This window comes from Nipponia nippon, unplaced genomic scaffold, assembly GCF_047370975.1.
Source record: "Nipponia nippon isolate SJK-2023a ecotype South Korea unplaced genomic scaffold, ASM4737097v1 scaffold_3, whole genome shotgun sequence".
Lineage (NCBI taxonomy): Eukaryota > Metazoa > Chordata > Aves > Pelecaniformes > Threskiornithidae > Nipponia > Nipponia nippon.
In genome coordinates, this window is record NW_028262347.1 from 70607987 (window position 1) to 70624101 (window position 16115).

Below are 16115 nucleotides of genomic sequence, written 5' to 3' on the forward strand. Positions count from 1 at the left end.
CAAGCTGCAAGGTGTTTTAATCACGAACATGTTTCCTCTAAGCCCTGTTCAAACTCCTGCTGTTGGTCATTGTATTTTCCCTGCCTTTTTGAACAACATGAACGTTGGCTACCTCCTGTGCAGAAACTAGACGTAGGATCTAAGGTGGCAATGTACTGTTTTAACTTGGCTGTGAAGGTCATTCTTTTCTGTTGAGTCCTCTGCTTCTATTTGCAGCCAGTCCCTGTCTTGTGCTGCAGCACTGGGAACAAAAAGTACTACTTGCAGCAATCGCATGTGTAACAAAGTTCCTCAAACTTGATGGTATTAAAATTTTCACAGCTTACTAGAAAGTACCATTCAGTAAACATTTGGCAATTGAAGAAATGCTATAAAATGATCCAGGCAAAATTACTTTAGGTGATTAAAAAGTCTTTTAGATACAGACCTAATGTGAGGCAAGATGATGTATGATATTGAACATGAGATTAGTCCTAATGATACTAATGCTTTGTTCAGTTGGGTCTAGAGGCCTCCTGCAGGCAAATTATGATACTTTTCATACCTGTAAGGTGCAAAAACTTAAATTGCTCTATGGTTTTTTCCTATGGTCTTTTCTGTGGTCTTTTTCTATGGTATTTTCTATGGTCTGTCTCTTGTCTCATCTTCAAAGAGATGCCAAGCTAGTCTGCTGCAGAGCTGATGCTTATTGTACCATGCACATCAGTAACTGCCCATGATTTTACCAATCCATATACATAATAGGTGCTATAACTGCTCAGGAAACAGGTAACTTTACTGAGGTTGTGGCATGAATATAAAATAGGAGAATGAAATTCCTATATAATTTGGTGGCTTATTCTGCAGAGGTGGACTAGGAAAACAGAACAGGCAAAGCTCCTTTCTTAGCTCAGAATCCAATGTGCCTGCCTTTTCAAGCAGGAAAGAGTGGAAACGGTGCATGATCTCTTCCTTGGAGCCCTAGAAGTCTGCAGAGCTATACATAAGACTTGTCCAAACTAGTATTTCTTGTAGTACAGGCTCCCAAACATCTTCCAACATACACTGAGCACTATGTGAATTTCTACTAGTTTCCACCATAGTGGTGCTCAGTCAAAGCTCAGGTGCCTCTTTCATGCTAGATCCTAAATAGAAAATTAATGAAGAAAACAGTCATACTGAGTATGTTTAAAATAGAGGTAGTTTGTTTTCATGAGAGGGGCTTGATAGTTTTAGATGCCAGGTCAGAAACTGCAAATGAAAATCCCCAAGAAATTACCAAAGTGATATTAGGATGCATGGTGGGTGGTGGTGAGAAAGACTGGTTTAATTACACTAAACGCTAACTAAAGAATATTCTTGTGTGAGATATACTTATTTGAGATTACCATGGGGCACTGAAGATTAATTAAAGGCAAGATCTTGATTGCTTGCCTCAGACAGTGCTTGCTTTTATTTTAGTGAGACAATATCAGTTATACAAGAAGGGTGGTCAGCTGGTGCTTCCAGGAGAGGTCTGCCTCTCACTCCAAATGCATCTGAACCATCCAGTTGGGTTAGTCACTTCCCTTCAAGCAAAAAAAATGAGCTTGGATTGCTTTTGCATCATTTACTTTTCATATCTTACCAGTACAGCTCATTAATAAATCTTTCATCCATTAACACTTAACAGGGAGAATTTTGGTTTACATTTTTCACTTATCAAATCTCAATAGTGGTTTCCTTCTGCTCAATTGTTTTCCACCCATGGCCAACCTATGTTTGCTAGCCTCTAGCTAGATTATTCACAGCTCTATGACCAAGCATGTCTCTTTAGTCACAAAGTCATCAATAGGACACAGTATGTGAATATTTGATGATTAGAATACAGTAGCTGGGCGCTGGATGAAGTTGTCTCTTGTTGCCTTCAACCTTTCTGCCTGCAGCTCTTCAGCAGCAGGTGTTTGGCTTTCAGGGTTGTGCATCTTTATGGCAAAATTGCTGTGCTCCCAGTTTTTGTCATTTGATCAGCAAGGTAAGCATAAATAAATAGGAGGAGTGGATACAAGCTGCAGTTGCACTTGCTAGGATATGAATTACAAGAGCTCTCAATCCTGCTTTAGTGAATTTATCGGCTGTGGTCAGGAACAAAGCAATTTCCTCAGCTCTTTCTTGCAGCAAGGGGAAAGGTGGTTGTGTGGGCACAGCACGGCAGCAGGAGGTGGGCAGCCCTCTTCACGCTCCTGGCTTTGTAAAGAGGCTTGTTTGACCAGATGCTCAGCTGGGGTAAGCAGGCACCCACTGCCAGAATGGGTAAAAGACCACACATCACTGAAGGACATCTTGCTAAATAAATACATAAGTAAGGATGCTGATATTCCTCTCCACTTCTCTTCTATAATCTCCTGTGACCTGCCATGCTCCCCTGTAGATAAAGGCCACCTTTTCTTAATTGGAGATAAATTTCCTGAAACTTTGCCTGGTAATAGGTCTGGCAGACATGGACTTATGGGACAAACTCCTGCTGTGGATCACTATTAAATTATTTCATGTTGAAATTTGGCCTGGAGCAGAACCAGCTCCAGCATATGTAACCACAAGCATGCAGTTGGGTTAAGCAGTAGTGCTTGGCGTCACAGATTCTGCCACTGAGGCTGGTTAACACAAGGTGTTTGTTTTGGCACTCATAATCCCATGCCCCCTGTTTTGCAGAGTGTGGGGTTTGGGGATTTTTGTTTGTTTGTTTTTTTTCCTGCTCCCCATGGGTCTAATACTGCATTCTTCTGTGGTGACTCTCCAATATATTTCTATTTATTCTGCAGCCCTATTTCAGTGAAGAAATAAATAGTCCACTCTTGATTTTTTGGCTTCTACATTCTTTCTTGCACTTCCCTGGTCTGAATGTCAGACTTGAAGTTCTCACTTGTAAAGCTCCTCAAGGGCACAGGTCAATTGCTGGGTGGGTCAGGAAAAGATCATGGTCAACAGCTTTGTGTAACTGGCTTCTGCTGTTGTGGGGAGTAGGATTTTTGTTTCCCATGGCAGGCACAGAGATAAGCCACTGACAAAAGCAGCCCTCTAGGGTTGTGCAAATCTGTGACAGATTATATTATAGTTATACTCAGAGTTGGATGGCAAATATAGCTGCATGAAAGGGAGAAAGCAGGTAAAGACAAGCTCCTTTTATGCTTGTGGTCCTGTGGGTCAAAATGAAATTAAGTCCTCCTGGGTAAGTAGTGAAAGATAGGATTTCCAAATATGTTTTTAATGAAAATAAATGCTATTTCAAAGCTTTATTTTGCTGTCAATAATTAATGGCAGTGGATGAGCCACAAAGGGTCATAAGGATCCCACAGGGCCTGTAGGGCTTGAGGCTCAGATGCTGCGTGACTATTACCTGCCTGGGAGTCATCTACAGGCTGAACCTTGCAGCTCTGGCCCAGAGGAGAAATCATGGAAAGAAGCTTTGGCGATGCCTGAGTCACAGTTCCTTTGGTGATTTGAGACTATCCGTCTCCTCCTTCCTTTGCCTCAGTTTGCATATTGGTCACTTGAGGATAGTCATAGTGGTGTGCCTTGGAGGAGGGTCATGGTGGTGGCCCTTGTTCCCACAGCCCTTTGGAAAGCTAGAGTGCTGTTCAAGTGCTAAAGAAATTCCCTCCCTGGGAGAGTATATCCTGTGCACTCTCCAGTTGCATCCTTCCAGCTTGAAAACTTTTCAAGCCACTTATCTAAACAGTTCCCGCATCGTTGCCCCAGGCCTCTGCTCTTGCTTGTCTGCAGCTTCCTCTCTGCTGACCCCTGAGCAGCAGCATCAAAACAACCTGTGAATGTCAGGAGCTTCACATGCTTTCAAAACCAGGCTTGATGTTTTCAACATACTCTCTCATTTTCCTGTGCGCAGACTACTGTCTAACATTTCTGGAAAGGCAGCTGGAGACTCCAGCCAATTTCTATGGCATTTTAAAGCCACACATATGTTTAATATATCTACTACTTCCTTCCCCAGGGCTTCATGCTTCTCTTGCCATTCATCTTTTCATACCGTATGCATAGAATATGAGTTATCTACAGCGTCACTACCATAATATATGGCATTTCCCAACACCTACATGGCAAATCCATTAGAAACTGTAACAGCTGCAGACTAACTCCAGCAGTGTGAATGCTCTACCTGGTGGGAAACAACCATAAAAAGTACTTTTCCCATCCAGAATTATGAAAAGGCAATAGAAACGGATGCACCGCCCTTCTCAGTCATTTTTCTGACTCCGGGAAGAGGTAGGAGTCAATGAAATCAGGGGAGCTGGTTTAATCTGAGGTGAATGGAAAGAAATGCTAGTTCAAACAGCAGGCAAGGTTCAGAGCTGGTGAGGTGGGAGTCCCATAACCAGTAGAGCGGCAACAGGGGACCGTTCACAGCAGAGCCCTGCAAACTGCTTGTGGAAAGGGAAGGAAAGCCGAGGGGTGCCTTCTCCCAAAGTTGCAACTCTACCTCTGCAGCAGCGTGTATAATAAAAGACTGTCAGTAATGCTGAGCAAATATGGACTTGGAATAAAAGCAGCATATGGATGAGGATGTTGTAGTTTCCTTGCCCACTGCTATCTTACAGCAATTCTTCCACTCTCCTGCTCAACCACAGTGTTGGGAGTGCCTGCCAGGCGTGCAGTGAGAGGGTACAAACACCTTCAGTCAACAGCAGCTAATGACAGCCCTGTAACCACAGCTCAGCTGAAGCCTAAAGCGTTTTGTTCATCCTCCTACTTTAAGGCGGTGTTAGTTTTTCATATACTTACATATTTATTTTTGGGTGCTGTAAATGTAAAAGGCGCAATGGTGGTGCAAAGATAAATGCAGAAAAAGAAAGTTTGCCTGGGAAGTACAGACATAACTTGTTTCTCCTGCTCTGCTATGAAGTCAAAATAGGTGAATTTACCCACTTCTATGACCAAAGCTAGCTATGTAAAGATATACACTGCTTCCTTTTTTAACCTGCATGAAGCTGGCTTCACACAACGACTGTCTGCAGCACTCAAAGCTTGGAGCATCCTCAAAGTCCAAGCCAGGGAATGGTTTCCAGGACAGCAGGCATCACTTCAGAGTGGCTGTTCTTTGCCACATCACTGCTGCCAGGTCAACTCATCTGGATCTTGTGCACTGAGCCCTTAATGATGCACTGACAGTGTGGGCAAAGAGTAACGAAGGAGTTGGAGATGAGAAATGGAGATGGGAGGAAGCAGTAAGTGCAAGGCTTCATGGTAAGCAGGCAAAGGATTCCTGGGACTCCACCAGGAAGCTTTGCAGTTGTCTTTCGCAATGACTACAGGAGACAGAAGTGGACAGGATGGCTATCTTATCAAAGCAAGCGTTGCAGGGGGTGGCTGAGCACAGGTCTAGAGAAAAAGCTGTGCTGCACACATAAATCTTGAATCCTGGCATTCCTTCCCCTGTAATCAAACAGCAGGCTATATTTAGCCCAACCTAAACAGAAACAAAGAACAGCAGGACTAGTCTTAACTCTAACAGCTGCCACCAGCTGCTCAGAGGGGACGCAGGTAGAGCCAGTGTCAGATGTAGTTAAATGAGATGGAACAGGGAAGGCAGCTATGCTTGAATGAACAATGTTGGCATTTGGTTAGAGAAATTCTGTGTTTTATTATTCCATGGTTAGCCAGAAGGAAGATCGAATGTCAAGCAGAGCACGAATGCCCAAGGCATATACCAAAGGCAAGACTATAGTGAACCATGGACAGGCAAATAAGCAGCGGGAAGGGAGGAGGTAACAGATACAAGCAGACCATCGTGGCACTCAGGGGAAATGCTTCTGTGTCTAGCCCAAGTTCTTGGTGTTCCCTCTCTTCAGTTTTACCATAACAAGAATCAACAACTGTAGTTTTGAGAAAGTCCAAGAAAGACTAGTTGTCGCACAGCTGCTGACTAAAAGCTTGTATCTGAGTGGTAACGCCAGCAGGGCTTTTTCAAGCAGCATGCTGGGGGTGCCCACAGGTTACTGCTGATCCCAGCAGGGCCCTGCGCTTGGTTAATGTACACCCTGCCTGGCCCCAAAACTGCCTGTGTTGGGGCCACTACAACAGCAGCCCCTCTTCTTGTGAGCATGGCAAGGACTCTCAGGGCCACACATTCATGGGTGACAGCAACTTATTTCACTGATCCATTAACCCATGGCTCACCATCCTTGTATGCATCAGTGCCATCCACTGGACAGAAGTATGGAAAGGTCATGTTAATACAACTGCTTGCTTGCAATATTACCTGCTCCAGAGGGACATATTTGCATGCTTGCTGGGGGAGAAATGGCCACAACACCTCACCCAGAGTGACCTAATTATTGTTACATTTCTACTAGTATGTATGCACATACATAGAATCATAGAATGGTTTGGGTTGGAAGGGACCTTAAAGATCATCTGGTTCCAGCCCTGCTGCCATGGTTGAAAAGTATAAAACCAGAGGATGCAAAAAAGTGGGATTGTTTAATGAGTAACAGCAAAATATTAGGGGACAATTAATACAGTGGGTGTTAAACTTGATCACTGAATAATTGCTTAAGCATCTGGTTGTCATTGCCATTCTTAAGAACAAAGAAAAAAAAAAAACCAAAACTGATCTACTCCACCAGTGTAAAACAAAACAAAAAAAACAACCCACAACACAACAGAAAATCCACAGAGTCTCCTTCCACCCACATTTCTGGATTTCAGAGGCACCTTATTACAGTAATCCTCTGTAGATACATCAGTTGGTATAGCATGGACTTTGAAGCTTTTGTGGTAGCTTTCCCTGCCTTACTAGCAGAGCTGTGAGCTTGATGACTAATCACTCCTTAATAACTCATGTTTCCTCCCCAAAAGTCCCTGAAATGAAACTAGTGGGGGAAAACATATGAGCAGGGATTTGTGAAGTAGAAAATCACTTTGAAATGGGCTTCTTTCCCAGTAAGCCGTGCGGGGTTTTTTTTTGAAGGGGGCTGGGGATGGGGGGGTGCTGAATTCAGTTCTATTCCCCACATGCCCAGACCCTGCAGTTGGGCAGTGATCCTTGGTAGTGTATTTCAGATATATCCCCAAATAATGAAAACAAAACACAGATTGATTGTAGGCCTCTCTGGCTTGGCTGTTGCTTGAATTTGTTCTGTAGGAACTTTCCAATCCAGATATCTTTCTCCCAAGTATGTTCCCCATCCTGGGTTAGACGGGGAAAATGGTGTAAGCCAATAGATACAAATCTATGTCTACACAGGACTTTCCCAACTGACACTAAAATGACTTAAGTTGATGAGATCTTCATTTCTGAGATGGGACAGGCTCCTTGCAGGATGATATTTACTGATGCCACTTTATCAATCACCCTCTTGCCCAAAAGCAAGCATCTGAGCTATCGCTGGATCAAAAGGTGACAACAGCCCTGTGTCTCATGTACCTGATTGCCTAAGAAAATGATTTGCATAGCTGCCTAGAAGCAGACACGTATTTACTGGGGGGAGCCTGTGGGAGCTTTAGCATTTTCCCTGTCACTTAAGCACCAGCAGAAACCACATACACTTCCGTGTCACGTACCACAGCTGCAGCTGCATGGCCCGTCCAGACAGATGAGAACTGCATCTGCCCATGGCTGGGCGCACCATACATGCTAATGCAGAAACTTGGAGTATGCAGCCTGGCACACACACAGCTAAAAGGCAAGTTGGATAGCACATGCCGCAGCTGGACATTTTCTCTTTTTTGGCCAAAATACAAAGGCTCCTAAGCAGAGGTATTTTGAGCATTCATAGTCAACTGAATTATGAGTTGGAAAAGCATCAGCCATGCAGTGCTATCCAATACACGCCCTTCTTTTTTCCTCCTGGTTCATACATTTTCACTCCTCTTTAGCTTTCTGGGCACGTACTGTACCTTGTGATGACATGGAAGAACAAGGCCTTTAAGTCTTTACTAATTGTTACTACTGTATTTTTAAAAGGAGCTATTTAGGAAATTCTAACTTTTGTTACCATAGGAATGAAGCTGTAGGATTCAGCAGAAGAACAATTTAAACAGCAATGTTTCAGCAATTCACTCTAACTTTAATTCTCCGCTCCCTCCAAGCTCCCCTTGGACATAAAGAAAAAGACTTTAAAAGCTCTCTCTCCTCCTCAGTGCCACTTGACTCTAGCCCAAGTTAGGAGGTGCAGCCCTGTTATCTATAGCAGGGCTTAGCAACGTCCCTTCCCACCCACAGAGCGTCTCCTCTTCTTCCCAAGTGAAGCAGTAGCAAAGTGCTCCTTGGCTCAGGCAGAGCTCCTCAGCTGGTTTTTTTCAGCTAGTTTAAAGCAATGTTTATGCAACTTTTATACAATAAGAACTGGGTGAAGAGAGGAGCACCCAGTCCACTGTACGAGAGCAGGTTGGGATGCTCATACCTGATGAGCTTGCCCGGATGAGCTGACCAGTCATTTACTACTCAGGGTAATTCTGAACTAAGTGCCTTACTAGAGCACTCTTACGTGCCCCTTTCTGAGTTGGTTTGCTCCTCCTTTTCTATTTGAAAGGTTTAGGTCTACATTAAGTAAAAAACCAAAACAGGACAGGTGAGTTGATTAGCAATTCTGCTGGCCTTCTCCAGCAGGTGGGAGGAGACAAGGCAAGGAAGGAGAACAGTAAAAAGCTGACACTCAGACTTGCTATTACCCCTTGTTTGGTTTTTAAACCTTTGAGCCACAGAAACTCGATAAGCAGCAAGAAAGTGGAGAAAAGTTTTGTCTTCCCTGGCTTTAACTCTCTTTTGAGATGCTATCGCTATTCTGACTTGTGAACAGTGTTCTGGTTTCCCACCTCATGTTTGGTAGAGGCTTGGATTAATTGGAAGGGACTACTTAGTAGAACAAGTAATCTTGCACCCCATTAAACAGATGTCTAGTATTAACGATGAGATTAGGATCTTCCTCAGCTCTCAGTAACGGTAACAATTTTATTGACTTTCATGGTGCATGAGGGACAGCTTTAATTCTCCACATGTCCCGAAGAACAACACTTCTTTCTTCATAGCTGCTTTGACTCACTGATCCAAAGTCCCGGTCAGGAACTGGAAGAGGAGCTTCTCCAGGATATTACAATATGTGTCTGTAACTCCACAGATGCTGTCAGGTGGTGAAGCCACTTACAGATTAAGAACCTAATGCCTGGCTCTTCCTCAGCAAATGAAGATGAGCCAAGAAAGCAAGCCAGTGACCATATTTTGGCATGACTTCCTGGCAATTACAGTGGCCTTATTTATCACCCAATGTCTCCTTTTCATCAGACATATCTAGTGTACTCCAGCATTCTGCCTTGCATTCTTGCTTCTAGAGTCTTATCTTTCAGCTGTCTGGCCAAGCCTACGCTAGTAACCTATGGCCACAGGATCCTGTCTCAACAACTTATTACAAGCTGGTCACAGGGATAGGGAATTACATTACTAAAAAGAGACACTATCAACACTAATTTAGCAGGGTGCTTATCCGCCAAACCCAGCTATCTGAAGACTACGTTGTGCCCCGCTCTGCTTTTAGCGAAGGTGCAACAGCACTTCCACAGCTCCTACTGTTGGATACAGGCAAATAGGTATTTTCAGACACCCCCCGCAGGCACACACGCTTATTTCTCTGGAGTTGGCTGAGCTGTTGCAACTGGATCCTTTTATGGGAACGTACAAGAGGGGTTTTCATAACCAAGCTGGAGATTCTGGGAGGCACAGCTGCTGCTCTGTCGAGGTGGCTGATAGCGCTCTGTAGTCTCTCCACCCACTTAAATTCACCCTGTTGTGCTGCCACTTATTTGCGCCTTCATTTCCACACAGATTCACAGGCGTGGTCACAACCAAAAAGAGGGGACCTTAGTCATATTTTATGTAATATTTCCTTGCATTTCAAAGGGAAATAAAGAAAAGGAGAGGAGGAGGACTCTGAAAGACTAGGATGTTTTTATTGGCTTTTCATTAAAAGTGATCTCCCACCCACTTCCAGGACTACAGGACAACATTTTTACCATAAAATCCTAGTACAGTGAAGTCTACAAAAAGGATACAACAGGTTAAAAAGGCTCTTGTTGATCCTATACTGGTGAGGCATTTTAACTGAGCATTCAACTGGTCGTTTTTCTATTTTTATAAAAATATATGCTCTCAAATGGCTCAGAATATCGGAGCGAGGGGAGTCTCCTGCAAATACTTCAACATCCTCTTGCATTATTTTTAATCCAGCCGAAAGACTGAACAACCACAGAAACCCTTGACCAAATGTAAGACATATACCAAAAGGAGAACCACTGAAGGTACTCGCAAAACTTGGAGGGTCCAGTGAAATACAAATACAAAAGAGGGGCGGGGGTGAGCGCAGCAGGAGAGAAGGAACAGTTTAAACTTATCCCACTATATTATCCGCATCCCCTCAGGTATTTTATTCAAAAAGGTAGAATTTAATCTGCATTGTCTTTGTATAAGTGGTATAATCTCTAACAACCTCTGCCTCACGTACGCCTTTTCTCCTGAAGGCTGACAGAGGTACTTCACTGATAGCGTTCTGGTAGAATACCTTCTGGCTAAACACGCTTTTGTAAACAACCTGTTCCAAAGTTAACGAAACTATAATAGCAGTTTATGGGCCAATACCTTGGCACTTCTAATATAAAAGTTACTTTGGGGAACCGGAGCTGGTTGACAGCAGCTGAGAGTCTTGCCTAATGCTCTTACAGGTACGTCCTACCTCGTGGCTTCTCTTGTGCAGATTTCTCCAAAATAAACAGTATTTTACAATTCCCAGACTGGCACAGGAGCATGATTAGACTCAGTCTCCTTATTTCCTCATCCCTGTGGTGCCAAGGACATGTTAGAGTGGTCCTGGAGCTGTCAAGTTAATGCAACACCAGCAAACTACCCGAGAGAGCTTGCGACCCTTGCGTTATGCTCCTTGTCTCACCAAAGCAAAGGCTGTCTGTAGAAATGGATTTTTAACATTTATGCCTCCCCCTTGTGTTTCTACTATATGAACTCACCAGACTATGTTTATTTCTCAAAAGATCTTTCCAAATGCAAACTTTACACATCATATTTTCTTGGTTTCCTGGTAAATATGTAAATCCAAGAGAGCACTGAGAATAAAAATTCTTTGAGTTGCTGAGTCGAAAATTTCCCACTGAAATCAACCAGAATTACAGCTATTACAGAAGTCATCCAATATTTAACAGAGGATCTGATCTTAGGAGATAGGGAACATAATATAAATACCTTCATCTAGCACAAGCTATGAAGAGACAAATTAAATACTAATTCTGTTCCAATGGAAAAGAGCAATCTTGCCACTCACTTCGTGAGAAGTGGGATTGAGTTGGGGTGGGAAGTTTGTTTTTTTTGTTGTTGTTGTGTTTTTTAAAGCGATAAAAGTACTTTTATTCTGGAGAAAATAGTGTGGAAAGTAAGAGAGAGAGAGAACTCCTGGCCTGATCCTGACCTCCCTGACAAGAATAAGGTCACAGCTGTCTTTTTGTACAAAGAGTTTGTCTGCAAAGGGAGCAGAAAGTTACCTGATGACAAGCAGAAGAAAAAAATCAGACAGCAAACATACCTGACTTGCCCACGCCAGCTCGACCAAAGATCGCCAGCTTCACTTCTGCGCTCTTAGCCATGCTGGAAGGAACAGAGTGGCGACAAATTCACTCGATTATCAAAAGTGAAGCAGAAGAACCGTTCCCAGCTCCTGTCTTCGGCTTCACCGTGTCATTGTGACGTCAATGCAGAGCCTGGGGAAGAACACCACGAGGATGGAGCTGCAAGGAGCCAGGCTCTTCCTCAACCTCCCCCTTTTTTCTTTTTTAAACAGGCATGACAATTGACACTACGCTCCCGCTTTAAACATTGCAGTAATACCACTGACACATTTGGCACTGTTTGTACAAAACCTACCTTCAGCTTTCTAGCTCTCGCTGTTTGTTTCACACTGGCACTGTAATATCACAAAAGGTACTTAGCAACCCAAAGTACCTGCCTCACAAGGTTCCTTATTCTTTCTTTCTCTTTCAGCTGCAATCGCTTATATTTACTGTATTTGCCTCAACTCCAATGAATCAGTTTTTGTAGAATGTATTTAAAAGCCACAAGCACTCACTAATAGGGCCTGCAGATAGCTGATCTTCCCTCAAGCCCTCCGGTTCCAGAAAGGTTTCAGTTACTCAGCTGCAGTTGCTTAAAAATCTCTAAGCACTTGTACCTTGCCCACTCTGCTAAACAAATCAGTACCCAGAAGTTCTTTAGTGCTCCTTGTTTAAGCTGCCTCAGCTCATACATAAACATTCGGCAACACATGGGGTTAGAAAAAGGATGCCAGAGTTTCTGGTAATACACTTTTAACAGGCCACATGGGAATTATCTATATTCACAGCTTTGCTGCATGACCTTGAGCAAGTCACCTGACACTTCATCTCCTTGATTTCTCTAACCTGGACAGTAAAAAAAATGTAACAGTACCTGTCATTGTAGAATCCTTTAAGATCTTGGGTGAAAAAATGGCAACTGTGACGATGATGATGATGATCCTCAGCCCTGACTAAAACATCAAAAATTCAGCCTCCCTTTAAAACAGGGTAGAACTTTACTTGCGAATGCAACCTGTTATGAAGGTTTGCTGTTGGGCTGAAGCGTCCGCTTTAGCCACAAATTCTAACAGTGATGTAGGAAGCTCTATGTTAATATTACCCACTCTACAGCAAAATGCCTTTCAACCATGTTTCTTGAAATAAAAGCCTGAGGCTTTTGCCTATAAAAGAAAAGCTTGTACAAAGAAAGAGCAGACACCTTACACAGAGAAGGGTCCCAATTCATCTCTGACGTCTTTATGCTTCTGATTCATTTTGCCTAAGAGTAAATACCAGACCACGCTCACTTTGCATGAACAGTTAGAAACGCAGAGATTTCAGGAGCTGTATCACCCAGCGGGGTGGGTGGGAGGGGGACGCCGGTATTTCCCTCCCACGACGGCTCCCGCTCGCCTGCCGGTACCTAACCCAGCGCCCTCGGGCTGCGCGACCGGCCGCCGGCGAGCCCCTGCGGTGCGACCCGCCGCTCCGCCGGCGCCGCTCCCCGCCGCCGGGCGCTCCGAGCCCCGCCGGCAGGTCTGTTTTACGTTTCTAGGTAGATACTGATTCATCACCGCCTGCCCCGTAACTTCGGGTGGGCTCTGCTCCCCGGCCGGGTGCCGGCGAGTGCCGCCCGCCCGGCGCAGGGCGGCTCCCGCGGCTGCAGGCACCTCCGCTGCCCGGCACGCCCGGCTCCGCGCCCGCGGCTCCGCACGCAGCGGGCACCGCGTCCCCCGCGCCGCATCTCCCCACTCGCGCTCCTCCCCACGCCCTCCCGCCCCCTGCTCCTCACTTCTCCCCGCACCCGCGGAGAAGCCCCGCGGGCGCGCACAGCTCCGCGCCGCCCGCCCGGCGCTCACCTCCTTGCGAGCGGCGCCGAGGGACCGCGCACGGCCGTGCCCGGGCTGCGCCGCGGCGCTCAGCGAGGGAGGCGCGGCCCGGCCCCGGGCGCGCCCGCGCTCCCGCCGGCGGCAGCGGCCGCACAATGCGGAGAGGCCGCCCGCCCCTCCGCCCGCCCGGCGGCGGCTCCCGCAGCGCCCGCCGCCGCCGCCGCCGCCCGGCACGGCACTGCGGCGCCCCCTGCGGGCCGCCGGGCGCAGCACGCCCGCCCCGGCGCGGAGGGTGCCCGGCGCGGCTCCGCTGGGGCCGGCGGGTGGGAGGGCGAGGTGGCGCCGGCCGCTCGCTGCGGATTCCTGCGAGCGTTACCGGGCGCCCGGCGTGGCCTCCGAGAGGAACGAGCGCAGCCCTGTAATTCGGCGTGTTTGACGGTAACGCAGCCTTTAATTATGCGGGACAATGGCAGTTGTTCACATGCATAACTTTCGACTTGCTACCGGGCCCGGCCAAGTCTGCTCCACAGTTTAATTTAACATCTCAAGTACTCTCTTTCCCTCCCTCTTCTTTACTTAGTGCTGCTCACCAGTACCGCCCTGTGTAACTCTGTACAGAGCCAGACAGTCTCTCCCTGTCCTGACAAATATAACAGCAAAGCGACCGTAACGTTGCTGCCTCACCAGCCTGCTTTCCAGTAGCACCAACTTTTTACAGGACGCTCTTCCTCCCTGCATCCCAACATGGCTTGTGGCAAAGGAAAGCACTGTTATTTCAATTTGCAAATGGGGAAAACGAACCGTGTAATTACATCTGTCCCTCTAAGAGGCCAGTGTCAGAGCCAGGGATCATGTTCTGAATTGATAGGACCAAATTCACCAGACAACTCTTACTTCCTTGTTTATTAAACTATCCAGTAATGTAAAGATACATTAGTAACAGCTGTGAACCAGAGCTGGAAAACACTTACAGTTCAGTGGATGTTCCTCCTCTGTTTCTGTTCCAGCCCAGATCTGAATGAGAGACGAGTAACATAAAAAGCTCTCCCCTCACTGTCTTTCTTGATGCAAAATTAAATAAAAGTTGGATTGGAAAAGATCTTCCATGATCCAAGTCTCTCTACGAGAGCACGATAAGTGTTCAGGGGGCAGGGTGACAGTCCTGAGGAGAAATCAGCACCTACTATTCCCTCCCAGCTGTGCCAGCTGCAGGCACTCAGGAGCAGATCTTAAAATAGTTGTAATGCATATCATTCAAAGGCAAAAAAAAAATTAGAAGGCAGACGTGAAAGCAGTAGTGTGGTTTATGCTTTGCTTCTTAAAAATAAATGCTGAGGCTTTAAGCCTTCACTCTCTGTTTGGTTTACATAATTTAGAGGGATTAGCTTTTTCCATCCTCCTAAGAGAGCAACTGGTGAGCGTCTATTTTGCATCTGGGGAAATGTGTGTTAGTCTCGAGGCCTGACATTTGTTTTGTGTCTATGGAATTCACCCTGCATGGGGCTGTCAAATTAAATACGATAACTGGCTTTTCCAAAGCAGCAGATAATTTATTGGTCATTAAAAATCCTAGTGGCTGTACAGTCTGCTTGTGCTGAAGTCTTTTATTGGTGCCAGGGCATAAGAATTTAGTAAACACTAATCATGGACACAGGCAAAGGTTTCAGATGGTTGAGATGCACAGGCCTGGTCCAGGACTACTTCTGCTGCTGTTTTCTTTGTACTTGCTGTGCTTCTTGTACATAATGTTGATGGGTTTGGGGTTTTGCTTCTGCCCAAAATGGGTTTTGAAAGCCTTAGGTTTTAGTCCTATAGACCAAGAACCACCTTGCTTTGTCATAAGCAATTGCTTGTTGGTAGTTGTGGCTGACATGGTGTACTTTGTCAGTGGCTTTGCCACTTGTGCTGATCCTAAAATGTGCTCTTGGGTATTATCCTGGCATGGGTAATGAGATCAAGATTTTCCCTTGTGAAGACCACCATGTCACTGACTGCCTGAACAATGGGGCAGGTTCCTTTTCTGCCCTTCTGCCTTATGAACATTTGGGAGAAGGGAAGCAAAGCTGAAGGTATGCGGGGTCTGATCCCAGGTGGTCTGTGTGCTGTCAGTCCGAATTCAGCCTGATCCAGCAGAAGTCAGGAGCACCCCCTTTCCCACCCCACCAGTCTTAGATTTCTCCCTCTTGTCCCTTGCATCTTTGGTGAGTCAGTGTTTCACAGCTTTAATTCATTTTCAAATTAATTTTTGGTATATTTAAAAATATTATTCTTGTTTTACCAGGAAAAGGAGCAGTCCCAGCACAAGAGGGTAGCTGGCTTATAAGAATTATTGGCTGGAGTGGAGCTGAGGGAACTCACTCCTTTTTGTAGGCTCCTTTTCTACGGTGTCAAAGCAGTGAAGTGTATCTACCCGCAGTCATCAGTGAGTTTTTCTGTGGCTTTATGACTCCTAGGGGCAACACTGAGCCTTGTAACAGGGCAGAGCAGGCGACCTCCTCTCCCGTGGTGAGCTCAGGCACTGTGGACGTCTGGCTGCTGAAGAGCTGGGCCCAGCCACGCTGTGAAGTTGGAAACTGCGGCTGCAGGTCCATGGCTGTGCAGTTACACCAGGGTCTGTAACGTGTGCCTGCACCTCAGGATGCAAGGGATATAGCTGGCTTAGCTCCCCTGTTATCCACATCTGTTTGCATCCCTTTTTGCTTTGGAAGATGCCTACCAATGGTC

The 16115-nt window shown here is 45.7% G+C and overlaps 1 protein-coding gene across 4 annotated transcripts in view; it reads right to left on the reverse strand.

The window, feature by feature from the left end:
* Positions 1-13530, reverse strand: part of RERG (RAS like estrogen regulated growth inhibitor) — a 110732-nt gene extending 97202 nt beyond the window's left edge. The window contains exons 1-3 of one of the 4 annotated variants that reach the window (XM_087767303.1): positions 13422-13484; positions 12455-12533; positions 11556-11730 (exon numbers count right to left, since the gene is read on the reverse strand). In XM_087767303.1, coding sequence (XP_087623429.1) covers positions 11556-11616 — 61 coding nt within the window. In that variant the 5' untranslated portion in view covers positions 11617-11730; positions 12455-12533; positions 13422-13484. Of the gene's footprint in view, positions 1-11555; positions 11731-12095; positions 12113-12454; positions 12534-13421 lie in introns of those variants that run through there. The other 3 variants (XM_087767302.1, XM_087767305.1, XM_087767304.1) reach the window with 3 other exon arrangements.
* Between the last annotated feature and the right edge of the window lie 2585 nt (positions 13531-16115).